The sequence below is a fragment of the Hippopotamus amphibius genome, chromosome 3, assembly GCF_030028045.1.
Source record: "Hippopotamus amphibius kiboko isolate mHipAmp2 chromosome 3, mHipAmp2.hap2, whole genome shotgun sequence".
In the NCBI taxonomy this organism is placed as follows: Eukaryota; Metazoa; Chordata; class Mammalia; order Artiodactyla; family Hippopotamidae; genus Hippopotamus; species Hippopotamus amphibius.
In genome coordinates, this window is record NC_080188.1 from 53334248 (window position 1) to 53359793 (window position 25546).

The 25546-nt window shown below is 46.2% G+C and overlaps 2 protein-coding genes across 16 annotated transcripts in view; both read right to left on the reverse strand.

The window, feature by feature from the left end:
* SCD5 (stearoyl-CoA desaturase 5) overlaps positions 1 to 7355 on the reverse strand; it is a 140901-nt gene extending 133546 nt beyond the window's left edge. Inside the window, exon 1 of the mRNA XM_057727626.1 lies at positions 6897 to 7355. Coding sequence (XP_057583609.1) covers positions 6897 to 7110 — 214 coding nt within the window. The 5' untranslated portion in view covers positions 7111 to 7355. The remainder of the gene's footprint in view (positions 1 to 6896) is intronic.
* A 14392-nt stretch (positions 7356 to 21747) lies between these two features.
* Positions 21748 to 25546, reverse strand: part of SEC31A (SEC31 homolog A, COPII coat complex component) — a 51957-nt gene continuing 48158 nt past the window's right edge. For all 15 annotated transcript variants that reach the window (XM_057725981.1, XM_057725980.1, XM_057725979.1 and 12 more), the window contains 2 exons: positions 23759 to 23830; positions 21748 to 22338 (listed from right to left, as the gene is read on the reverse strand). In XM_057725981.1, the coding sequence (XP_057581964.1) occupies positions 22159 to 22338; positions 23759 to 23830 (252 nt within the window). In that variant the 3' untranslated portion in view covers positions 21748 to 22158. The remainder of the gene's footprint in view (positions 22339 to 23758; positions 23831 to 25546) is intronic.

The following is a 25546-nucleotide window of genomic DNA, read 5'->3' on the forward strand; positions in this document are numbered from 1 at the left end:
GGGTCTGGTGTGCCTGTGCTATTATACCCCTGGGCATTTTAGTAATTTAGTCCTGGGACAATCGCTCTGAGTCTGCGAGATCAAACGCGCAGCTGAGCCATTATTCCTAGCTCGCTCTCCGCCCCGGCCAGCCTGAGGGAGGTGCCTGGCCCCACTATATACCTGCTCCAATGTGTCTGCCCCAGGGGCTTTCCTGAAAATCTTCAGACTCACCGATCCCACCACCAGGCGTCTGGTCTAGAAATTATACACCAAGAGGCAGTGGTGTGTGTGATGCGTGAGAGCAGGTGAGAGGCAGGTAGAGGCTGAAGAGCAGCCTCTTCGCAAGCGCAATCTCCTCCCAGTCCTCCTGGTCCTGTGGGATCTTCCCGCCCTGGATCTGGGCCCTGATCACCTTCAGCCTCACTGACCCATCAGGTCCTTGACTGGCCCTGCTCTGGCTCTTCTCTCTCCCCTCGGGCGCTCTGAAGCCTGTGGCTACAATGCCATCTCACCCAAACTCCTCAGCCAGCCAGCTGCGGGTCTCCTGGCAGGCTCAGTCCAGCCACCTCCCCCTCTGGGGAGCCTCCCCAACTCCCCCAGGCAGGCGCTCTGTAGCTAATGCTGCCTTGGCGATTCTCACCTGTGCACCTGTCTGTCTCTCCAACTGGCCTTAAGTGCATAAAGTCAGGGATGGTGCCAGTGCCAGGCAAGTAATGGATGAGTCATAAGCACAACTGAACAAGGATAAGGGAATTAAATTCTGATTCTCAGCCCAGCTGTGCATCAGGAAAACCTGAATGCCTTTTTCAAAAACAAAAAATAAAAAAGCCAGGACCTCACTCCTAGAGATTCCAGTGCAGTAGGTCTAAGTTGGGGCCCAGGCTTCTGAATATTTTAAAAGATCCCCAAGTGAGTCTGATACGTTTTGACAATAGTTGTAAAGGAAAAAATGACTGAATTAGTGGGTGAGTGAACACGACTGCACGTGCAGCTGTGAGGCTCTCTCTCACGGCCGTTCACACTCAGAGTGAACAGACGGCAGGCATTTATGAGGGAGGATAGCAGGTCCCTGCTGTGGCAGCCACCAACCCATGGCCAGGGGAAACAAAGTCAGAAACCAACTGCTTCACCCATGACCAGGGCTTTCTGACAACCAGCGGGCAGCCGGACGAGTCCCAGCCGCCAGAGGAGGAGCCAAAGGAAGGGAAGGAGCAAGGGCTTATTCCATTTCCCTCCAGCTGCGAGCTGCTGCTGCCTGCCCTGTCGTTCTCTGTGCAGCTGGGGACACTGAGGCTAGGGAGGGTAAGAGATCTGCCCGAGGCTGAACCTGGGGGGCGAGGCTCTAAACCCACATCCTCCGACTCCAGCATCCATACTCTTGAAGCGAGGGTGGTGGCACGTCCACAGAAGTGGGACATCACAGCAGAGGTATGGGGAGACCGCACACCAGAGACTACAGAATGTCAAAATAAATGCTCAACAAGCATAATGCCAACCAAAGACAATGCTGCCCTTTATGAAAATGTAAAGAAACCACCATGACCATATCGCCCTTTTGTAAATCTATCCGTGACGTTTCCAAGCAACTGCTATAATTTTATACAATACACAAATCAGGACAAGATGAGAACTAAATATTACACGACATCATGATGATTTATTTGGATTTAAAAGCTGTGCCTTATATTTGAGCCACAAGAACTCCAAGTCCCAGACAGACTAGACACCGAAGCCCTGCGGGTTCCCTGATGACGGCCCCCGCAGTAGGGGTTAGTAGCAGTAGAGAGCATTGCCTGTCTACCCTCTGCCACCACTTTGACATTTGCCCTGACTCTTAAAACAGCTTTCAGCTCAGTATTACCGTCCCTATTTCAGGGACGAAACCGAGGCTCACACGCTGGAAAGGGACCTGCCTGAAGCTGAACTAAGTGGCGATGCCAGGATTCCAGCCCTGGTCTCTACCCTGCAGAGTGACTTCACATTTCAGATCACAGTGCAGTTGGCAGTGACCTTGACTACCGTTAGAAAAAAACCCGAGTTAATAATGTTAACCTCAACCCATATTTATATTTGTTGAGACTATTAAGCCAGTAAAAGCACACTGCATTCTCTTGGGTTTTGCTGCACTCCACCCAGCCTCGGGGAGGGCTCTGCCCAGTTATTAAAAATGCAAGACTTGCAACAATGGGCTGGAAATTACAGGGTTTAAAAGGAAGATTCATTTCTGTTTCTCAGTTTTTTAAGTAGTTTGAGCATTAAAGATTTTTTTTAAATGACTCAAGGAGATGGAAACAGGAAAAAAGTCAAAACTGAGACCCTGAGACATAATGATTTGGCCCTGGCTGTACTTAAAAAGCTACCCCCCCCCCGCCCCAAACACACTAAAGACCAGGCAAGTTGTCAGCTGAACAAAAGGATTCTTAGTTACAAAATAGTGGCCTTTTGGAGGAAAATAAGAGGAAGAGAGGAGGAAAGAGAAGGGAAGAGGGGAGGGAGGAGGGACGGGGGATCTGTGTTCATTTCTCTTTGGAGACTTTAAGAAAGAACCCCTTTCCCAAGCCAAAGCAATCTTTTCCACGCAAGAGAGGCAATGAAGCCACGCTGTGTGCCAGCTTTGTGAACTGCTTGTGCTACGAGGGGGCCTTCTTTCCTTCTACTAAGAAAAAAAAGCCAGTATCAGGACCAATAATAATAAGGGCAGCTAACAATCACTGGACATCAGCCAAGGTTCAGGCACTGTGCTAAGTAATTTATATCTATTCTCCAATTTAGTTCTCACAACCTTATGAGCAAAGAGTATTTTTTTTATAAATTTATTTATTTATTTATTTATTTTATTGGCTGCGTTGGGTCTTCTTGCTGCACACGGGCTTTCTCTAGTTGATGCGAGCAGAGGCTACTCTTCATAGTGGTGCATGGGCTCCTCACTTGTAGTGGCTTCTCTTGTGGAGCACGGGCTCTAGATGTGTGAGCTTCAATAGCTGTGGCACATGGGCTCAATAGTTGTGGCTCATGGGCTCTAGAGTACAGGCTCAATAGTAGTGGTGCATGGGTTTAGTTGCTCTGAGGCATGTGGAATCTTCTCAGAGCAGGGCTCAAATCCGTGTCCCCTGCATTGGCAGGCGGATTCTTAACCACTGCACCACCTAGGAAGTCCGAGCAAGGAGTATTGATAGACCCATTTTACAGGTGAGAAAGCTGAGGTTTGGAGATGTTCTTTTGTCCAAAGCCATGCAGCTGGTAAGTAAGTAGGTGAGCAGGGACTCACATTCAGAGTTGTTTCTCTTCTGAGCTGTGCTCACCCTAGAAAACCTGGAGGTAAAACAGAAGTCCAAGGTTGTGCATTCTTGGAGCTCCTCAACAATGCTAGGGATTTGATGGAAAATGAAGCACAACTCAACAAAGACACTAGGACCACTTAAGGTGTGGATTCAGGTTACGCAATGCCTGACAAAAGACAGCTCATCTTTGGGCAGCTGTCAGAACTGGATAGAATTTGACTGATGCACCAGCACCTTCCAAACCCCAGCCTCTCCTGACCCTCCCTCCTGCCAGACTGCCTTGTCAGTCCCTGCCACTGCTCAGATTCCTCACCATAGGCTGGGTTCCAGCAATCTGAAGGGCACCAGAGAATCCTGTATCTACCTTAGCAATTGCCACGTTTGCCCTGGGGCAAGATGGAAGGGAGCAGGGCAGATTACTGTTTTGCATGCCTGATACTGTCACTGAAGTTGTCATGATATCACCAAGGCATATTTAGGGGACTCGGATGACACTCCAAGGGGAATCAGAAAAGTCCCTCATGTTTATGGAAACCAACAGCCAGAATGTCTAGAGACAGGGCAAAGCTTGCTGGGAAGGAGCCCCAGGACTTTGACCTTGACACCATGACTGCTGTTCCTCACTCCCCTAATCTACTCATCTTGGGATTCAGGGCATGAACTAACCACCCCTTTGGCCAAAAACCCTCAAAGCAGGCATTTCTGTGAACGCAAGCCTTCAGGCGAAGATTTTTCCTCCAGTTGGAGTCTGCTTTCTGTCCTTGAAACTCATAAACTCATCCCTCAGGACCGGTGGGCACCAAGAGCATTCTGTTCTGACAGCCTGCCCACTCAGAAAACTGCGAGGATAAAAAGAGAAAACAATGTGCTCTGGTCCCAAGGAGAGTCATAAAAAGGTGGAGGTGAGGCAGTGGAGAAGGTTTGGACTGATCAACTTGATAAAATCTTTCATGGATGACATTTTACTGCCACGCAAATTACTCTCTGCACACTGCACACCTAAAACATCCTCTGCTGGGTGTGCTGTATGGATGCCTCGTTTCCAGGGCAACCAACCTGGGGTGAAGGGTGGCAAGCAATGGATGTGCTGGTTAAGCCTATTGCCTTGACAACTCAGGTCACTAAAGTGGATGAATAGCCCACTGGTGTATGAACTCAGCCCTAACACTAGACAGAGCCAGTGGGAGAGATGATGAAAAGGGCATCCAGTGGGGAGAAATTTGTAGCTCAAGGCACCAGGGCTTTCAATGAAAATAATCCTGATCAACAGTCTCCCTACAGATTCTAGCCATCAGCACACCAATCTTAGCTGTCTCTCTCCCTCACTTCTTCTCTCACAAGATATCCATCAGTTAACATTCACTTATTTGTAATGTTTCTAAGTCACAAGTTTAGGATCTTGAAACTACAACATCCACCACTGTCTGCTCTTTTTCTGTTTTGTTTTGTTTTGTTTTGGGGGGGGGGTTGGTGCTTGGGGGAAGCAATGAAGCCCAGGTAGGGAGAGAATCAAGATTCAGGGAACGGAACAGATGAAAAGTAGCTAAGGCAGAAAACTGTGCAGGAAGGCACAAGAATGGCCTTGGCAACATCCCCCACAAAGGGGATCCGAGAGTCCTGCAGTGCATTGACCTCTCTACGGAAGCTGGAGGAGTTTGGGGCTGAGGATGGTGTCTTCTGGCCAAGGTCTTTCAGAAAAAAGATTCTGTCTCCACCACAAGTGAGTGGCCTGGGAAGAGCAGAGGTGACTTAGCAAAGCTGGAGAGGAGGCCTTGTCCTTGTGGCTCCTGGTGGGATGCCAGAACCAGGGGGTGGGTGACTGTAAGGAGTGGAGCCTGTGGGCCTGTGGAGCTCCAGGCATGTAAGACAATATTTTAAGGGCTCACGTCTCCCTAAGCTCTCTCTGACACTGAAGCTATTAAGGCTAAGTCCCAATCCCCTGGAGGCAGGTGGGCTCTGAAGTCCAAAGGCACAGTCCTGCCCCGGGGCGGTGGGGGGAGGAGGAAGAGGGGTGGAAAGGGAACAGCACCCTGGAGGATGCAGGGCAGGAGGGCTTTGGTTGGCATTGCTTCACGTCCCTGAAGCAACGGCTGAGCATCTTACAATCTAGTCATTTGGAGGTAAAGGAAGAAGGAAGATGGGGAGAATGAAACCAGCATATAACAACAAAGATGGTGAAACGGACACTGAATTGAGGAGATGTACTGAGCAGTGGAGGGCTGAGCAGGGAGGTTACCCAAAGCTTAGGGGTCAAAGGCTTCACGATTCCCAAACACCCCTGCCCCTCTCATCATTCCTCAACCCTACTCAGCCACAGCCCCCTAAGACGCGTGCCCCCCCTAAGAGGCACCCATCTTCTGGAAGGGTTTGCTTTCAAGAGCAGGGACTGCAGAGTTTCACGGGATGGCTGGGAACTGAGTGGCCCCATTATGAACCCAGGCATTTGGAGCTGGCACTAATCTAAATAAGAAGCTTTGCAGAAAGTGGTCTTCTTATTTTCTTCCTTCCTCTTCCCCTCTGGAAATAAAAGTAGGCTGTGTTTCTCCTGCCCCCATTCCTTGGCGATCTCGGAAAAGAGAGCTAAAAGGGCTTCTTGGAGTACCTGGTCACATTCTCAGCCCAGGATATCAATGCCAACGCCTTTTGTCCCAGCTAACGTGGCCAGTACAGCGATCGAGGCCAAAACCAGTTGCTGGCGCGAGGCATCTTCAAATTGGTTCTGAGGTCAGCCACTGGAGTCATGTATGGCAGGCACGGAGCCCCCGGGCCCCAGGAGGTGGGGGGGATTGTGGGGGTGCTGGGCTCCTGGCCTCCCTCCCATGCCGGCTGGGGTAAGGGTGCTAGGAAAGAGGGTAGCGAGAGGGAGAGCTACAGGTGCGGTGACAGAGCGGCACTGGTCAAAGGGGTAGGTCCCAGGAGAGGATCTGCACGGCCACAGTCGCAGCTTTGTGCTGGGGGCAGAGCGCTCTCGCCGCGTGATGGGTTTGCTCGCCCAGAAACTTCTGGGACCGCAGAAGTGCAACTGGGCACAAGAGATCAGGGAGGGGGCAGGGAGAGGGGCCTTGCAGAGGCAGGAAGGGAATTGGTTTCTTCCATCTCCTGCGCGAAAATCAAGACTGATCCCGTGCCGGGTCTCTCCACCCCCGCTGCAACTCCCTTTCTTGTCCCTAACTCGGCCCCAAGGTCCATGGTCCACAGAGGAGACTGAGAAGCTGAAAGACGGCGAATGGGAGCGCCCCTGGGACCTGCCTGGGTGACACAATCATCCCACTGGTCTCCCCGCCCTGGAACCCGGGTTCAGCCCGTGCTCAGCGTCTCCCTTCGCGCGCCTCTGCGCACAGCGGTGGCGCCGCAGGACCCCGAGTCCCTCGCGCTCGCCACCCAGGAGCCGCCAAAGGCGCCTACTCCGGCAGACAGCAGGGGAGGCAGAAGTTGAAAATACCTAGACAGAGATACCTGCCCGTCCCAAAGGCCGGACAACTGCGTGCCTGGGGACTGGGGCGCGTGGTGGGGATGCGAGCGCAGAGCCGAGGCGGGCGCCGCACAGCGCGAAGCCAGCGGCGACCCGCGACCCCGCGCGCCCCGGCGCCGCCTCGCCTCGGGGCCGGGGCCGGGGACGCCGACGGGACTTACCCCAGAGCAGAGTGAGCGGCTGGGCTTTGGGGATGAGCACCAGGGAGTACACGGCCCCCAGGTGGAGCAGGGTCATCAGGAAGACGTTCCTCCAGACGACGTCCTGCCGCCGGCCGCCGCCGCCCTCTGAGCCCTGGAGCCCGAAGCCCACACGGATTTCCTCCTTGGCGTCGCGGAAGGGGACCTGTCCCCCGGCGGCGGCGGCGCCCGGCATGGCTGGGGACAGCGGGCTCGCGCGGCAGCGACAGCGAGCAGGCGAGCAGCCGAGCAGCCGGAGCTGAGCTCTCCGATGGCGGCGGCGGTTTCTGCCTTATAGGAGGGGATCTCTGCACCTCCTGGCCCCGCCTTCCCGGCCCTTCTCCGCTTCCTTCTCTCTTCTTCAGGCCTTCAGCGTGGCTTAAGGATGCAACTCTTGGCGCCTGGCTTCTGGTGCCGGCGAATCTCCCTTAACTGCTGTCGGGGCTGAACTCTGCGGGGAGGAAGAGGAGGCGAGCGCAAGGGGCGGGAGGGGGCGCAGAGCGGTGGGGGGAGGGGGTGCAGAGCGGTGGGGGGAGGGGTGTGGAAAGAGCCGAGAAAGCGGCGGGGGAGGGAGCGCTCGGAGGGAGCGGGGAAGCCAGACCTGCATAGCTACAGCCAATCAGGATCGCCTGGGGGGCTCTTAAAGAGAAAGGCGCCCCCTCGGCCTCGGCTACTCGGGCTTCCCGGGGCGGGACCCGGCAGCTTGCTCGGCGGGCGGTGGGCAGCCTCCGCCCGGCGGGCAGTGGGCTGTGGCTGCCGGGTCATGGAGCCTGCGGAGCGGCTCACAGCACTTCTGCTGCTGTTGCTGTGTGTTTCTACAGTTCCCAGAAATACCTTTCTCTTTTGAAACGACTCCTTTTTGTTTCTTTCTGCTTCTTCTACAGGCTGGAGAATTTACAATATTTGCTCCAAGTCGCAACACAAGTTAAGGCCCGATCTGAGATGAGAATCAGAAGTCCCCGTGTCTCCTGGTTCCTATGGCTCCTTGGGCCCCTGTGGAGATGGAGGCAGCCGCTCAACTCTTAATTGGACAGCTGCAGCCAGACACACAGTAGGTGCTCAAACAATTCCTGTTAGATGATAAATAAATGAGTTGAGGGCTGGTTAGTATCCAGTAGTGCCCCACCCACTGCGCGGCCCAGCAGCCACGCAGCTGTTCTTGGCAAATTCTCCGCTAACCAGTGAGCTTCTGCACTGTCTCCTTAGTCTTGAAGTCAGCACCCTTAAGACTGGGGCTTTAGAAAAAAACATCACCCAGAAAGTTCCAAGGAAAATTAACCTCAGAAAAAAATCGTGTCTGTTCATTCCTCCTCTCCTAACGCAGATAATTTAGAGCTATCCAGAGGGAGCCCTGATTGCACAGAAGTGCAGGGAAGGGTGAGCTGGCCGTGTCCCGAGCAGCTGTGGCTACACCTGCAGTGTATAGCAGAGGGGAAAGGGCCCAGGAATGGAAGCCAGGGGCTCTGAATCCTAGTTCTAATTCACTGGTGTATGGTAAGGGTCCACTTCATTCTTTTGCATACGGATACCAGTTTTCTAAACGAGGTTTGTTGAAAAGACTCTCCTTTCCCCATTGAATGTCTTGGCACCCTTGTTGAAGATCATTTGACCATATACTTGAGGGTTTATTTCTGGACTTTCTATTCTATTCCATTGTCTATATGTCTGTCTTTAAGCCAGCACCACATCATTTTGATTACTGTTGCCTTGTAATAAGTTTTGAAATCAAGAAGTATGAGACCTCCGACTTTGTTCTTCTTTGTCAAGATTATTATGGTTATTCAGGGTCCAGTGAGATTCCGTGTGAATTTTAGGATGGGTTTTTTTCTGTTTCTGCAAAAAAATGTCACTGGGATTTTTATAGGGATTGCATTAAACCTAGAGAGCACTTTGGTTAGTATTGATGTCTTAACAGTATAAATTCTCCAGTCCATGAACATGAAATGTTTTTCCATTTATTTGTGTCTTCTCTAATTTCTGTCAGCATCATTTTGTAGTTTTCAGTGTACAAGTCCTTTGCCTCTTCAGTTAAGTTTACAGCTTAAGGATTTTGAAGAAGTACTGTCTAATAGAAATATAATGCATGCCATGAATTCAAGCCACTTGTGTAAATTTAAATTTTCTAATAGCCACGTAGAAAGAAACAATACATTTTAATATTTTACTTAACCCAACATATCCAAAATATTATCTTTTCAATATGTAATCAATGTAAAATTATTGGGGCATGTATACTTTTTTTCACACACTGTCTTCGAAATCCAGTGTTTATACTTATAGCACAGCACATGTTAATTCAGATTAGCCTCATGTGGCTACTGGCTACATACTAGAGAGCATAGTTTTGAAGGATGAGTAGTTTATTAGACAAAGAAATGGCAGAGGTCATCCCAGGCAGAGAAAACAGTGTGTGCCAAAGCTCTTGCGTGTGTCACTTAGAGAGATGTCTGGACTATCCGAAGTGAAAGTAGGGAAGCAGTGGGAGGTGAACTGACATGCAGTGGGCACCTCATGGAGGTACGTGGGGGTCTTTCATGCCCTGCAGAAAGCGCCGCGTGGTAGGTGAGGGGAGTCACTGACCCGCTTTATGCAGTGTAGCAACGTGATCAAGTTTGCATTTCAGAAGGACCCCTCTAGAAGAGGTGTGGCGAATGACTGGACTGCAGGCAGAGGGAGGTCAGACTGAAGGCAAGAAGACCAGCTAAGGCACCATTTTAAGAGTCTGGTTGATTGTTGAGGAGGGTCTGAAGTAAGACAGAGGTACAGATTCTGGAAAAGACGCGTTAGAGAGGAGAAGATAAAGCCCGAGAAACTCAAATAGAAGAACTAACAGGATTTGATGCTTGACTGAACATGAAGGAGGAGAAATAAAAAGTACAGGATTCTTTTTGGGTCTCTGGGTTGGGTATTCGAGTGAGAGACAATGTCACTTACTGAGATACTAAACTGTGCTGTGTTTATTACCATTTTTGTGAAATGGGGGTAATAATACCTGCTGGATAGTACTTCTATGGTGACCAGTGTTTAGAACAGTGTCTGGTGTGTAGTAAGGAATCCATAAATATTAGTCATCATCAGGATTATCACATAAATCATCATTTTTGAGGTGGGACTGAGGAAATAGGAGCAAGCTAAAGAAGAAAAAAAAGTCTTGTTTTGGATATCCAAGTGAAACTGTCGAGTAGGTTTTTTAAAAAATACTTATTTGTTTATTTGGCTATGCAGGGTCTTAGTTGTGGTATGTGGGGTCTTCACTGAGGCATGAAGGACCTTTAGTTGTGGCATGCATGTGGGATCTAGTTGCCTGATCAAGGATCGAACTCGAGCCCCCTGCGTTGGGAGAGTCTTAGCCACTGGACCACCAGGGAAGTCCCTTGAGTAGGTTGTTGAATATACATATAGGCCTGGAGCCCAGCAAAGGTCTAGGCTAGAGAGAGTAACTTAGTTGTAGTTCAATTTAGCAAAATCCATGGCGGTGGAAGCAGTTGCCCAGGGAAGGTAAGAAAAGCATCCAGGATAGACTTCTAGCGAACTACTCTTTATGAGAATAGCAAGGAAAGAGAAGCTGGTGGTGTAGGCCAAGAAGGACAGATGAGAGATGGGGAAGAAGCAGCAGAGTATGGGAGAACAACCTTGAACCTTACAGAAAAGCTCGGGAGGACGAGAATGAAGAGCCCACTCCAATACAGAGGTCATCGCTGACCTTTGCTGAGGCCTTTTCATTGAGTGATGGGAACAGACCGTACACAGAGGTGTGTTTTAGAATAAGGAGGAGGAGGGGGACTTCCCTGGAGGTCCAGTGGTTAAGACCTTGAGCTTCCAATGCAGGGGTTGCGGGTTCGAACCCTGGTGGGGAAACTAACATCCCACATGCTGCGCGTCAAGGCCAAAAAACAAAGAATAAGGAGGAGGAGACAAGCATGGCATCCCTGTGTAAATTAATTTTCAGGAAACTTGGCAATAAAGAAAAGGACAGAGAGGTGAAATTAAGTGTGTGTCTCAGGAATTTGAATATGTTTTTTGGGTTAGGGAAAGATAATGAAAGATCAAAGTTCAAAAATATAAGAAAGAGGATGCTTGAAGGAGCTATTTTCCTAGGATTGGAGAGAAGGTTAAACAGGATGAGATCAGCTGATCAGATGGTTGGCTTCACTTTGAGCAGAGGGACAGTTTTTTTTTGGAGACTGAGAGGAAAGGAGGATAAGAGCAGATTTAGCTTGCAGAGTAAGAAAGTAAAGTGAGGCTGGGTGCCGTGATGGCTGATTTACTCTGAAGGGAAGATCAGATCACCTGCTGGGTAAGCGGATAGAAAGCTGGAGGAATGTGATGAAAGATTCCAAGAGCTGTTGAGCAGAATGAGAGAGGAAGCTGACCAAGAACCTTAAAAGGTCCAATTAAAGGCCCAACTAAGAATGGATGCCACAAGCCTGTGATGGTAACAGTCTGCACAGTCATGGTGATACAGCCTCACTCAGCAGTCAGGTGGAGATCTCCAGACTGAAGCAGGGATGGGGGCTTGATGGGAGGACAAGAGAGCCAGGTAATTGAGGTACTGGTGAGACAGAAGTTTATGAGGAGTCCAGGCTGGGGAAAGGGGAAGGAAATGTGATCAGAGGGAAGCTAAGGACTCACAGATAGTGGAGGAAGCAAAGGCATTGAGGTTTTGAAGGAATTGAAGAGTGGATTTCTATTCGTTAGGAAATGAGAATAAAGGAAGCATTGGCGGGCTTCCCTGGTGGCACAGTGGTTAAGAATCCGCCTGCCAATGCAGGGGACATGGATTTGATCCCTGGGCTGGGAAGATCCCACATGCTTCGGAGCAACTAAGCCCGTGCACCGCAACTACTGAGCCTGTGCTCTAGAGCCCGAGAGCCACAACTACTGAGCCTACGTGCCACAACTACCGAAGCCCGCTCGCCTAGAGCCCGTGCTCTGCAACAAGAGAAGCCACCTCAATGAGAAGCCCGCGCATGGCAATAAAGAGTAGCCCCTGGTCTCCGCAACTAGAGAAAGTCCGTGCAACAAGGAAGACCCAATGCAGCCAAGCAGGAAGGAAGGAAGGAAGGAAAGAATGAAAGAAAGAAAAGAAAAAGAAAGAGAAAGAGAGAAAGAAAGAGAAAGAGAAAGGCAAGCAAGCCATGGCCACTGTGCACCAAGAGTGGTCTTTGGAACTTAAGACATATCGTGGTTATAAGAAGTTCCAATGATAAATTGCAAGGTGAGGCCACAGGATTATAGAGGAGGTAGCAGTCGCTGGAGCCCAGGAGGCTGAGGTATGTGAACAGCACCTCCAAAGGAGACTGAAGTCCCACAGGGAGGTGCCCAGGGTTTAGCTGGAGAAGATTGTGAGCGGGGTCTGCAAGGATTGTGGGGAGGCTTCCTAAACAAAGACAGGTAACAGCTCTCAAATGTCAATGAACAGTTACAAGGTTACAAATACGAACGACAAAAGGGCAGCTCTGAGATGCACTGGGAGAAAACCATTGTAGCCGGAATGCCTAGGTTCTGCTCAGCAGTATGTGCCTTGGAGTAGAAGTTGCTTCAGGTCGAGAGAGAGAGAGAAGATGTTAGACAAAAGTGTTGGATGGCCGCACTACCTATAAAAACTGTGTATGAGACTTGCTTGTGAGGTGTGTGGCCTGGTGTGATCAGGAGGGCTTAACAGAGAGGCTGGCAGCAAACAAGGCCCTGAGGGATAGAATGACCTGATAGCGACTCCCAGCTGGAAAACTGTGCCAGGAAAGTCTCAGAGATGGGAGTGAGCCTGGTGAAGTATCTAGCTAAAGGGTACATACAAGATTTTTTTTAATTGTATCAAAAATGTTTGTGGAGGGACTTCACAACTGGTGGTCCAGTAGTTAAGACTCCGTGCTCCCAGTGCAGGGGGCCCGGGTTCCATCCCTGGTCAGGGAACTAGATCCCACATGCCGCAACTAAGACCCGGTACAGATCCGGGCGCAGTTTCAATCCCTGGTCAGGAACTAAGATCCCGAAAGCCTCTCGCGGTGCAGCCAAGAAGAAGAAAGAAAAGAAAAAGATTGTGGAGAAAATGCCAGCTCTGGGGAGGAAGGAAAGAGAAAGAAAGCATCCATTCTTGAAGTTAGAGATTTACAGTGATTCTCATGCCTATGGTTTTCTTAAGGAAATTTAGATTTTGGCTACAGGAACTACAGTGTTGTGAAAATGATCCAGGTTTGGCATCTGAAAACCTAGATTTGAGTTTGGTCTCACCACTCTGAATTAGCAAGACTGAGTACTCTGATTTGGGGACAATGACAGTCCCTTAGATCTTCAATTTCATCCTACATAATGTAAGAATTAAGACAGCTCCACGCTGTGCAATTTACCTAATGATCTAACTTCAGTTTTTTCATGCGCGAAATGGAGTTACCCCCTACCTCACAGGAATAGAGCTCAGGATGGTGTTTGATACCTAGTAAGTGCTGAATAATGTGGGTATTTTATTGTTTTTTTAAATCATACCAGAGAGATAGACTCCATGCAGTTATGAAACCTTCTTGGCCAGGAAGCCAGGGTGCGTCTGGGGGCCCCAGACTGGGAAGAGACGCCTCCCTGGGAGGGCTGGAGAGATTGAGACCTTGAAGGAAGGAATTCTGGCAGCACCAGGATTCTCTTGCTCTGAAGGGAACCATGAAATAAAATAAAATCTCCTGTTCTGCTTTATCAGAGGTAATCGTTTAAGGCAATTCCTTTGGCTTAGGAAGGAATGAGCTCTGCAGCTCTTGTGGATTCAGGGGCGGGGGTGGAGGTTGCCTCTTGCATGAGGTGCATGGACAGCAATTTCAAATGTAAACCTCTTCCTGCTCCCAGGGTGAGAAAACCAGTCATAGGCTTTAGATTAGAGTGATTTCAGGGGAGCATAAAGTTGGGAAGTTAGCCTCCAAGATTACGGGAAGATTAGTTTTGAGATACAGGAACACCACGGCATAGCAGAAAATTCGTCTTCTCAGCTTCCTCCAGTCACAGGGGGGTCGGCATCCCTGCTTCTGTACTTAAATGGACTGGAAATTTTTTCCCGTTGAGATTTTATACCAGTGGACAAGGGGAGACCTGTTCCTCTGAAATGAATGCTTCTATTGCTTGGGATGTGAAGAGAGGAAGGGGTTTGCTTTTAACAAAAACACCAGCCTTATTGCTTAAGACCCTTCCCCCATTTCCTGACCACTCTTCATTGAGTGCTCCAATTTGGCAGCAGGAAACTGGGCATTGGAAATAGCCAGATCTCAAGCCCCTACTTCCTAATTCTTAGATAAGAGAGGGTCTACTTAATGAAAAACCCACTGAAGTATTGAAACCAACCCAAACCTGTCTCTGATATCACCTGCCAGTGACAGGCTGCCCCTTGCATCTTTCCAAATTATCTTCAGTTTGAATCAGTTAACAGTCCTTCATTAAGCATCTATCTATTTAGCCTCCTCTAGAAGGAAGCCCCGAGCTCAGCTCCACAGACGGAGGAGTACGTGGCTGTGCTTTTGGAACTCAGTGCCCGGTAGAAGAGGCAGAGAATAATCAACTGCTCAGTACAAGAAGCGTATGCCACAAACTCTAACAAATGCTATGGAGGAATCATCCTTTCTACGACCCAGCTATGACATGTGAACATTTGTTAATACCTACACCACATCCACCTTTGACCAACATCTGGCTAGCAACGAGGTCTACAAACTAAACCCCACTCCTCCCCACTCTGTCTCTTTCCCTGCTCCCAAATCCCGGCTCTCTGAAATGAATGAACAATCCCTGTTGTCTTAGCAGAAGAAAGACAGCATTGACGAGGTTTTCACCTACCTCTCTTCCAGCTCCTCAGTTCCCTTCCCCCACAACACCCACTCCATTTTCTTTTAGGATAGTTATTTCAGTTTCCAAGGGCAAATAAATGTGAAGAAGCTCTTATTTACTTCTCAGCGTTAGCTACTGTCATTGTTTCTGTCTCAATGACCTCTTTCTCTTCCTGCTGTGTCAGTTACCAGGGGCTGCTCTGAAGGCAAAGGCCCTGTGGTTCTCTAGCTGGGAGAGGGCATTTGTCAATAGAATTCAGGAATGTCAAAAGGGTGACCCAGATTTGCAGCACCAGAGGAAAAACTAGTTCACTGTGAGTATCCTATGTAATCAAATTACATAGGATACTCTTGATGTAGCATATTCTTGATGTCAAGAACGAGTGTGTAGAAAGGTTAATTTCGTGGAAATGTTTATCATTGCTGAGAGGGCCTCACTACTTAAGGACCTCAAGGACAAGCAAATACATCTGTCCCAAGTCCTCAAATTATAAACTGTTTCTTAAATGCCCACTTATTCATTTCCAATCAATAAGAGCACTGCATTGATTTTTCTCCAGATTAGAAATGAAATGAACTCTACAGAAGGGAAAAAGGTGTCCAAATATAAATAGAGCTGAGTTGTTTTTGTCATCTTTCTTCAGAGCTTTGGTGCTTATCCCAATTGGTTTTGGTTCCTTCTGAAGACTTGTAGGTAACATGAAAAGACACTGTGGGAAAGGTAGATTGGTCATAGACTTCCAGAGCTGGAAGTGAAATTAGAGATCATCTAGTCCCACCCCCTCATTTTACAGGTGAGAAATGGAGGCAGAAAGAAGTGAGGTAGTTTGACCAACAGTAAGAGGCAGAGAAGACTCTAGAACCCAGCTTCTTGACTCTCAGATAGGTGCTCTTCAGTACTGTCTCTCGTAAAGATACAATTACAGCAACTGGGATAGAGCAGGCTCCCTAGTAGCTTTTTTTTTTTTTAAACACATAGTCTTTATTTTTTTAATTTTTACTTTATATTGGAGTATAGTTTATTTACAATGTTGTGTTTCAGGTGTACAGCAAAGTAGTTCAATTATTCATATGCATATATCCATTCTTTTTCAGATTCCTTTCCCATATAGGCTATTACAGAGTATTGAGTACAGTACCCTGTGCTATATAGTAGTTCCTTGTTATCTATTTTCCCTAATAGCTTTTTACTGTGACCATCTAGTCTAGAATCCTGGTATGGTAACCTCCCTGTTGTGATCTACAAGAGGTAATGGGTTGTTCTGCCTACTCTTCTCTGCCTTCTTCTCTAAACTGCACCCTTTCCCTTGGGGAACCACTCCATGTGGTTCTGGTGGGGCTTAAAATCAGTCTCCTCAGGTGAGTGCATTACCTGGGCCAGGTACCCTACATCTCTGGGCAAGAACCTGATCAAGTAGGGGGCATGAGATCCAAGCAGAGGCAGTCAGAGCTGTCTTTGTCAGCAGTACAGTGTTTGGATATTGTGAGAGGGTTTCTCTTCCCTTTGTAGATCACAAGCAGCAGAGATTAGGCTTTGGGCTGCCAGGGGCTCTCTGTCCCACCATATAAAGAGAACCTGCCTGAAAAGAAGCCAGCGCACAATACTCAGTGAATTTTCCCATTTATAATGACCATATTCCTCTTCTGTGGGAAACGCCAGGTCTCTGCAGGCTATTGGGAGAGGGGAGAAAAAGCAAAATCAGAAGCCCAGACTCAGGTTTTCGTTGTAACAGGAATTATCCTTACTTTGGGAAGAATATGGTTTTGTTGGGGTGGGTGGGGATAATATGCTCACTAGGCTGAGACCTGAGTCTGAGTCCAGATTCTACTGCTCATCAGTGGTACCAGCCTCCTTGGGCTGCCGTGAGCACTGAGTGAGAGGGTGCTCGGTACCTAGATCAGGTGAGCACTGGATCCCCTCAATCAGTGTGTCCAAGCAGTACCTCCCAGGAGAGAACCCTTGGTGGACTTGACTCCAGCCTGTGAAAACTCCCCCAAAGACTCCTTAAGACAAAAAAGGGTGATTGGAGAAGCTCATTTGTTATTTGGAGATGTATCCAGAGGGAAAGCAAATTATCTTTAGGTCACTTTTAGGAGATAGTTGCTTTCCTTCTTTAGTACTGAAATCTGTTATTTTATAGTCAATTCCACTGTACATTCTAATCCTCCTGGAGTGGGTATTTCCCTTATTGGACCAAGTACAAGATGAAATTATTTTTCATTGTCAACCAAATCATATTTACTGGTCATCCTTAGTGGTTTCTTTAAATTATATACTCACTGACTACCCTTTCACTATTCAGAAAAAAAGGTCTGGAACTTTCCTCTTCTAATCAAATTTGAATCCTTTCTGTTCCTATGATGGGCTCTCTATTGATTCATTTTACATTGCCTACTTGGAAACACATGTGTTCGGACATGAAGTCTCCATTGAACTGCATAAAGCATTTTAGAAGTTTGTGTTTTTTTTGTTTGTTTGTTTGCTCCAACTAACTGATTTCATTTCTCTTGAAGAAATGACTGAAAAAACACAACTCTGAAAAAACAAGGCTAAACATAGCATTCTCAGTGTTGCATGACACAACCCTCTACACAACATGGTAATAATGCCCACTGGTGGATATACATATGGCAGAGGTTTTAAATTCCATGCATACAGATTTAATAACTGCAAAAAAAAAAAAAGTAAAAAAATTTACACACATACACACACAAAACAACAACCAACCAAATGAACGGTGCATACACAATGTCCCTTTTGCACCGCACTTTAGAAGGGGGGCCGGCAGTACCCGGCACCCACCCAGTAAACTAATTGATGCTGTCAATTGACCACCATTGATGCTGTCCCCTGGTCTCTGCTCCACTCGGCCACCGCGGCACCAGCTCCCATGGCTGCAACCTCCTCCCCAGGCCATGCTCGCAGCTGCCAGAGTGTTGAAACAGAGAGAAGCACAGGGTTCTGGTAAGATCTCTCCATGTAAATAAATACCATGATGTTAGGACGGACAACCGCCTCATCTACTGGGAAATCATTTTTCAAGCTTGGGCATGAGAAACTTTGTACAACTTGCATACTGTTGAGAGTAAACGAGATTATTTGGACTAAATGCAAGTAAGTCATTGTGATAGTGGCAGATTCAATAGCTACTGAAGACATATTTTGGGGGTAAAAAGATGAGTCAGGGTTTGCTGTACAAGATGCTGGAAGGCACAGAGCTACCCCCCGAAGTTCAGTTTTTGCATTTTCGTTTTCATGTGATTCCCTTCAACCAAGCACCAGAGGGGTATCTAAACACTCGAGCACTTAGGATGTGAATGCTTTGCAAATTGGTTTGTGGTCTTTGAAAGTAAAAACCTCAGTTAACTGAGGAATGAGAAGGAAAGATTTTTGACAAAGTGCAGTTCTAAATATATATTTAAATGAACGAACAAACAAAAAGTGAAATAATGCTGTTTTGTTCCAATGCTGCAGCCTCAGTCCCCAAACAGAAGGGTTCAGGGTGCACGTGTCAAGCCAGCGTGGACCTGCCTCCGGTTGCCTCTGAGCACACCTGCAGATGGGAGGTCAGACGCTACTCTCAGGAGCTAAGAAATGTAATAGCCTTTAAAGATACATAAGCGATAACGTAGATAGGCTTAAGATACAAGTTTTGTTACGTTTAACTTCATATATAATAACTAAAATTCCAACAAGCTCTTGGGTCTTTTTGAAATAGGAAGATTTGCTCTATTTCACAAGGCTTCTGAAGTCACCCCCTCTCCTATTTGCACAGTGCAAGCCCACTGATACACAAAAGGTGGTTTTAGAAACTCAGGGATTGGGAAATTATAAGACACCAGCAATGAAAGCGGAGACAGGCCTACCTGACTTCTAAGCCTGTAGAATGTCAGTCAAAAATCAAATTCAAATTCAACAGGGTGTGCAGCTCCATTAAAATAATGACCTCAGACATTACTGCATAATGATGTTTGTAGAAAGTCATTCTAGGTGATTCATTGACATTGTTTGCTAAATAAATACTTTAGCAGATCTCTGGAAACATTAATCCAGAGTGCAAAAAGCATGCACCACAGGTAAACCAAAGTCTATTTGCTTTTCGAGATCTCTCCCAACACCTTAAAATCCACACATTCCACATCTCTCAGAAAGGAGAAAAGGCAAACAGCTAGAAATGAAGGAATGGCACAGTCTGACCCCAATCAGCTCGTAAGTGCACTGTTCAGCCTGAACCTGAGTGAATGGTATGCTCACCAAAGCCCAGAGCAGAACAGATGCTACAAACAGAGTGCCAGGAAAAGTGGAACTATAAAGCTAATTTGATTTTTTCTTTGTAATCTAGTTTGGTTGAAAGCTTTATAGTATTTATCTGTTAGAGGAAACAGTTAAGATTTTCTGTGCATAGGCAGTCCTTTTCTTTTAAAAAATAAATTTCTCTAGTTGTGGCACACAGGGGCCCGTCTTTGCAGTGGCTTCTCTTGTGGAGCTCGAGGGCTTCAGCAGTTGTGGCACACAGGCTCAATAGTTGTGGCTTACGGATTCTAGAGTGCAGGCTCAATAGTTGTGGCGCACTGACTTAGTTGCTCCATGGCATGTGGGATCTTCCTGGAGCAGAGATCAAATCTGTGTTCCCGGCATTGGCAGGCAGATTCTTAACCACGGCGCCACCAGGGAAGTCCCTAGGCAGTCCTTCTTCACTGTGTAATTGGAGATGCTACCTGCCTGTGACATTATCAGCATCTGTCAGGGCTGACCCTTGGCAGTGCTGCCGCCACAGCCGTGAAACGACAGAGGGGAGCATGCGTCTATATGTATGTGTGCATGTATAGATTAGGTGTGCTTTCCACATGAAGTCTCCACTATGGCTGAGCAGTGAACAGATGGCCGGGCAGTCACTCTTAGGTGAACCCAAATCTGGCTCCGGAGACAAGTGGTTATCCGAAGAGTGTTAACCAGTCACCATCCCTCCCTTTATTTTTCAGGCAGGTGTTAAGTAGCACACATCGGGTTGCCAGGAATCCCACCGCATCTTTCTGTCCCCCAGTATACACAGGAATTTTCTGAATCCAAAGGAATATAAAGGTTTGTTGGACTCTCAACAGTCAGGTGCAGAGCAGCTGTTCCCAACTTTTCCCTGCTGCCACACTATTTAAATGAACAACTGTCTCCACCAGCTGTGTATCCCATACACGTAAAGATTCTCAGATGGGGGCTAAGGTGCATCCATCCCACCCTGCCCAAAAGGTCACACGCAGAGTGGAGGAGAGAAGCATGTGCAGTATAAGCATGTCCCAGAGATTTGTACGTCTCCCAACCAACACCTAGCCCCACCTACCAGTTTCCCTCACACCTCTTTCCTTGTTTGCTTTTCTTCAGGAAAACAAACTACCTCTCCCCATAATCTCCTGTTCTCTTCATATTTCAGAGACTAAACTGTATTTTGGGTTCAGGCCCTCTTGCCTCCATCCACATATAAAAATGTCTTCACAGTGGGAAAAAAAAATCACAATACCGTATTGAAAAAAGGACAGATAACAGCTACTCAGATGTCAGTGACAAATAGTTTTTTATACTCATACTTGTGAAATCTTTGGGGTTGGTCAGGGCTCCACTGCTACCTACTCTTGTTTCTCATCTTTTGGAATATGTTTTTTTGTAAAATGCAGCCAGTTATGCCATTGTCATGTCAAGGTAATCATGCAACCATAACACAAACCCTAACTATAAGGGCACTAACATCCAAAAAATTACTAGAGGCCAGCCTGCTGTTCAGATGGGGTCTTGGGCTGACACCGCAGTCAGGGTCAGATCCAGAAGGTCAAGTCGCCACTTCAGTGAGGCATAGGACTGACTCAGGGCACCAAACTCTTAGGAGACGGAGGGGCAAGGAACAGATATATCACCCCACACATAAGGCTCCAATGCTCATACATGTTATCAAGGCCCTCTTTTTTTTTTAGTTAAAAAACTATTTTTATTTTTAAAAGAGGGGTTTTATTTGGTGAGCAGGGAATACCAGCAAAGGAAATTAAGAGGGTCTTGCAAACTATTTCACTTAGGCTGCAAAATGCCTAACTACTTTTAGTCCTTGAAACAGCACCTCTATCTCCACAGTAGTCACACTTTTTATCTTCTAGTTTTCCAACTCACTTAGGTAAAATTGCTTAAACAATGAAAATTATTAGTATCAAATTCTCAAGAGTCTATGGGGACCATTATCTTGTTTTTTTTAATTTAATTTATTTGTTATTTACTGGCTGTGTTGGGTCTTCGTTGCTGCACATGGGCTTTCTCGAGTTGCGGCGAGCAGGGGCTACTCTTCATTGCGGTGCTCCTCACTGCTGTGGCTTCTCTTGCTGCAGAGCACAGGCCCTAGGCGCGTGGGCTTCAGTAGCTGCAGCACGAGGGCTCAACAGTTGTGGCTCACGGGCTCTAGAGCACAGGCTCAATAGTTGTGGCGTATGGGCTTAGCTGCTCTGAGGCATGTGGGATCTTCCTGGAGCAGGAATCGAACCCGTATCCCCTGCGTTGGCAGGCAGATTCTTAACCACTGCGCCACCTACAAAGCCCTATCTTTTGTTTATCACACTGTTCTTAAGACAAATTACATTAAAACCATCTGACAAAAAAACTGGCTGAAAAAATGTCTGGCTGTGACTCAGGAGGTTGACAGAAGTTAAAGTTTTCTTTCTGAACTTAAACCTCAGAGATATAGGTAACTTTAAAAAATGGATGAATAAATTTCTAAACATAAAATGGAGACAATTCAATCTTAAAACTCAAACAGAATACTAAAAACATTTATTAATAGAAAAAAGTTCAATGCATTCTACAGAATGAAAGTGCTCAATCATAATTATAGATACTTAAGGATCTCATGATCCCACTTTTCATTAATGTTTGCTAAAATCTATGTAGCAGCCTCTAGATTTAGTTATTTGTTCAGGACCAAAGTAAAGCCAAAGACACAAAAAATAGAGATTAAACTAAACTGTGAGTAGCTGTTTAAAAAAAAAGACTACATACACACAAACAGGATTACACACTTTAATCTGATTGACATGGAGGAAGTAGGGAGGACATGAAAAGAAATTTAGTTTCAGTTCTGCTTTATGCATAACCAAAGACTCCTTATCCAAAAAGTAAATCTGAGGTTTCAAAAACCATATTTTATTAGAATACTTCAGGAAGCCATACTATGTGTAATCCAGGAAATACATTATTTGCAGAATAGGAAAATCATCATGGGCAACAAAAGATTAAAACAAAAGAAAGCACCAGGGTTCTGAGTAGGTCTAAGGTGAGTATATCTGCAGAAACAATGTAAATATTCTTGACTGGCTGCTATGGAAACATGCTAATGAGGATTGGTCCATATCTTATCGTTTTTTAAAACATGTTTCTTTGGAAAAATGGCAATATTCGCTGAGAGTGAAGCCATCCTTTAGACACCCAGCTTGTTGGCCTGGGTGAGAACAACTTTGAGGACCGGCATGAAAGCAGAGGTCTCACTGAAGTTGCTGGTGCCGACTATGTGGGTGTGGATGGTCAATCCTTCTGAGTAGTTTCGAGTCTCAATGCTCCTTGCGATGCTGTGTAAACCACTGATGATTGCTGCTGAAAGCTGAAAGAAAGGTGGAATCAAGAGAGAGAATTAAGGAAGAATTTTCCATGAGACCCTCTATAAACATTAAACCCAGATAATTAAGAGGAGCTTGAAATAAACATTATTAAAAAGTGTATAAATTGGTGAGCATTTCTAGAAAGTTTCTCAGACCAAGCAACACAAGTTATAAAATGGAACCATGACAAAATAAGGACTTATTTATGAATTATACATGTATGATAAGCCAGGTATTTTCTTACAGAAAAGAAGCCAGATTTCCTTCCCCAAATTGAAATGTTAATGTCTCTCTCCACTTAAGAGCTTTAATTCTTATTATTTTAGATAATTTAAATACTTTAATTATTTTAGATACAGCCTCACAACTTTTACAATTTTTCCCATGTATATAAAGGAGTTTAAAGATTCTTAATCATTACATCTCGGAACTGGGGCCCAATTTACTCTAAAACCTTGTCAACAACAGAAACCCTGCACTTCTGGTCCACTTCCATTAGGAGGGCAACAGTTCTCATCATGTACTCAATTTGTCAGTTCTTAACTGCTTTTTATAATCCTGTCATCTCTTAAAATCCTAACACGTATAGTTTTTTCCACCTCCATGTCATTACTTGGCTTACATGTCCATACTTTTCAGAGAAGACTATTTTGAATCAGTCCATGGGCCACACCACTTCCACTATTATATTAACTTTCTCTGGGTTGGTTCTCATGAGATAAATGGTTATTTCTATCTGATGGCATTGATATGAGGAATGGGCATGGGGAATGCTCAAATGCAAAAATATGAAAAAGTCCCCATTCTTTTTTTCTCCCCTAGTGCTTTCATTGATAAAACAATTCTAGAAAGGAATGGAGAGGTGGGGGGACAAGAGAACAGAAGACACAGTGCATTTACTCCTTACTGCTGATTCTCTTCACAGTTATACACATTGATCTGCTCCATTTACGGATGCGTTTGGCTTTGCCTTTGTGTAATAGCTATTCTAAAAGAAAAGGACAGACATAGTCTTAGACTATGAGAAATTACAGATCTGGTCTCTGGAAAACAGAGTATCTGCCCACTCTCTGATTTCTAAATTCAAGGGACATATGAAAATGAACAGAAGGCCAATTACCATAGGGCCAATACAGGCCAGTTTGTCTACCTGCTCTTTGTTATAAAAAAGGCTGACACTTCTCTCTCCCTCTCAATTTCTCTCTCTCCCTCTCTCTCTCTCACACACACACACACTGCCCTATGCCCTTATCCCCAATGACTGAAATGTGTGACTTAGAGCAAAGCCCATTCTATAACTGTCACGACTGTTTTGCCCTCCAGCATACTATATAGTACATGCGAGTGCTCATGAGACACTTATTTTGCTAGCAACCAGGAATAAATGATTATCATAGATCCTTCTTTTCCCCACAAACTTACTGTCTGTTCCCTAAGTTTATCATACAGAAACTCCAAACGTTTGCTGGCATCATCTAGCTTCCTCTTGGTTTGCTGCAGGAGAGGAAAACAGATATGTTATATTTGAACAATAACTTTTATCCCAAGAAATTGCCCTATCTCATTTCACAAAACCTTACAGTCACGATGTTAGACAGCCTCATTTTATAAAGAAATGGAGATAGCTAAGACCGAGGAACCTGAACAGAGACCAGTAACCTATTACGGGGGGAGGGCCAGAGGATGAGACCCTGCCTCCTGGTGTACGCAGTGGAGCGCTGGCTGGACTTCATGGGCACTGCAACTCACTGGAGGTGTGTGAGTGTCCCCCTACACTACATCCACAAGCAAGAGGAAGGGCCACCTGGAGGCAGCAATGGGAAGGAAGAATAGAAGATCTAACAGTTACTGTAAATTAAATACAATGAACATTATGGGAGCTAGAAGGCAAACATATAGGTGAACTGTGGGATTTTTTTTTCACCTCAAAAATACCACTTACACACTCAGTCACATTTGGTACATTTAATCCTGTCTTATTCTGGGCCTTTAAAACACCAAAAAAAAGAGAAAATTATCTTCTGGTGACTTCAGATTAGTAAGAGGGACGTGTTAAAATGAGTTCTTACATTAAGGAGTCCTCCTACCCTTCATCCTAGTACTGCAAGTGTAGTGAAAGAAAACTATCCTAAAAGTAAAGGTTAAAATTATACTGTGAAAATTATACTGTGATTAACTTAATGATCTATGTCATGCAACAGCCTTAGACGTGACACTGTCTTCAATATGCACTGAGTGATTACCACGTGCCATGCTGGGGAGAGTCTTGTGTCTCATGGAGCTCATATTCTATTGGGTGGGAGAAAGATACTAAATAAACAATATATCGCATGTCCGATGGTGATGAGTGCCATGAAGAAAAGTTAACAGGGTAAGGGGGTCAGCAGTGTTGGCAGTACGAGGTGGTAAGAAAGTCCTGATGGCTAACGGGACATCTGGGCAGACGCCAAGAACAAGTGAGCAAGAGCGCTGCAGTTCTGCGGGGAAGAGTTCCAGGCAGAGGGAGCAGCAGGTACAGTCTCTCATGCTGATGCACTCTTAGTATGTTTGAGGAAGGAATGTCAGTGTGTCAGAAGAGGAGTGCCATCGAGGATGACCTCATGAACTAAGTTGTGATGCAAAACTACTTTGTGTTGTTTGGACATACTATAAAAACGATTTCAAGTATTGATTAAAATGGACTTTTGTGGAGAGTTCAAAGTTAATCACACCTAGCTACCAGCAGGAGTCCTGGGCAGTAACTGAACTTCTTTCCCAACTACTGACAGGAGCAGTTTGTCTTTCTCTTCTGCCCAGGGGTCCTGGGTAACCAGAAGGAAGATGATATGGTGACCTAGCGGAGGTTAAGCTCAACAAAAATTTATTAAGCAAGGCTGTGTACTAGTTACTCTAATTACACTGACTCATCCCTGAGGAAGACTGGAGTTTTCCCACACTTTTATTAGGACTCCTCCATTTTGCATGATGGTAACCTCTCTGCCTAGGAGATATTGTACACCTACCTGTTCATCAGCTTCACCTGTTCTCTGTTCCTAGCTGGGTCTTTTCATCACTCCCAGAACTCCTAAGGAGCTAACGTTTATGTTAACTTTCCCCTGCCTCTGCTTTCCTGACACTTTCACTACAGGGAATTGCTTTCCAAAAGACTAGTAGAAGGCTGCACATATTAATATTCGATGTTTGATGAAACAACAAATTCCAGAGGCTGTT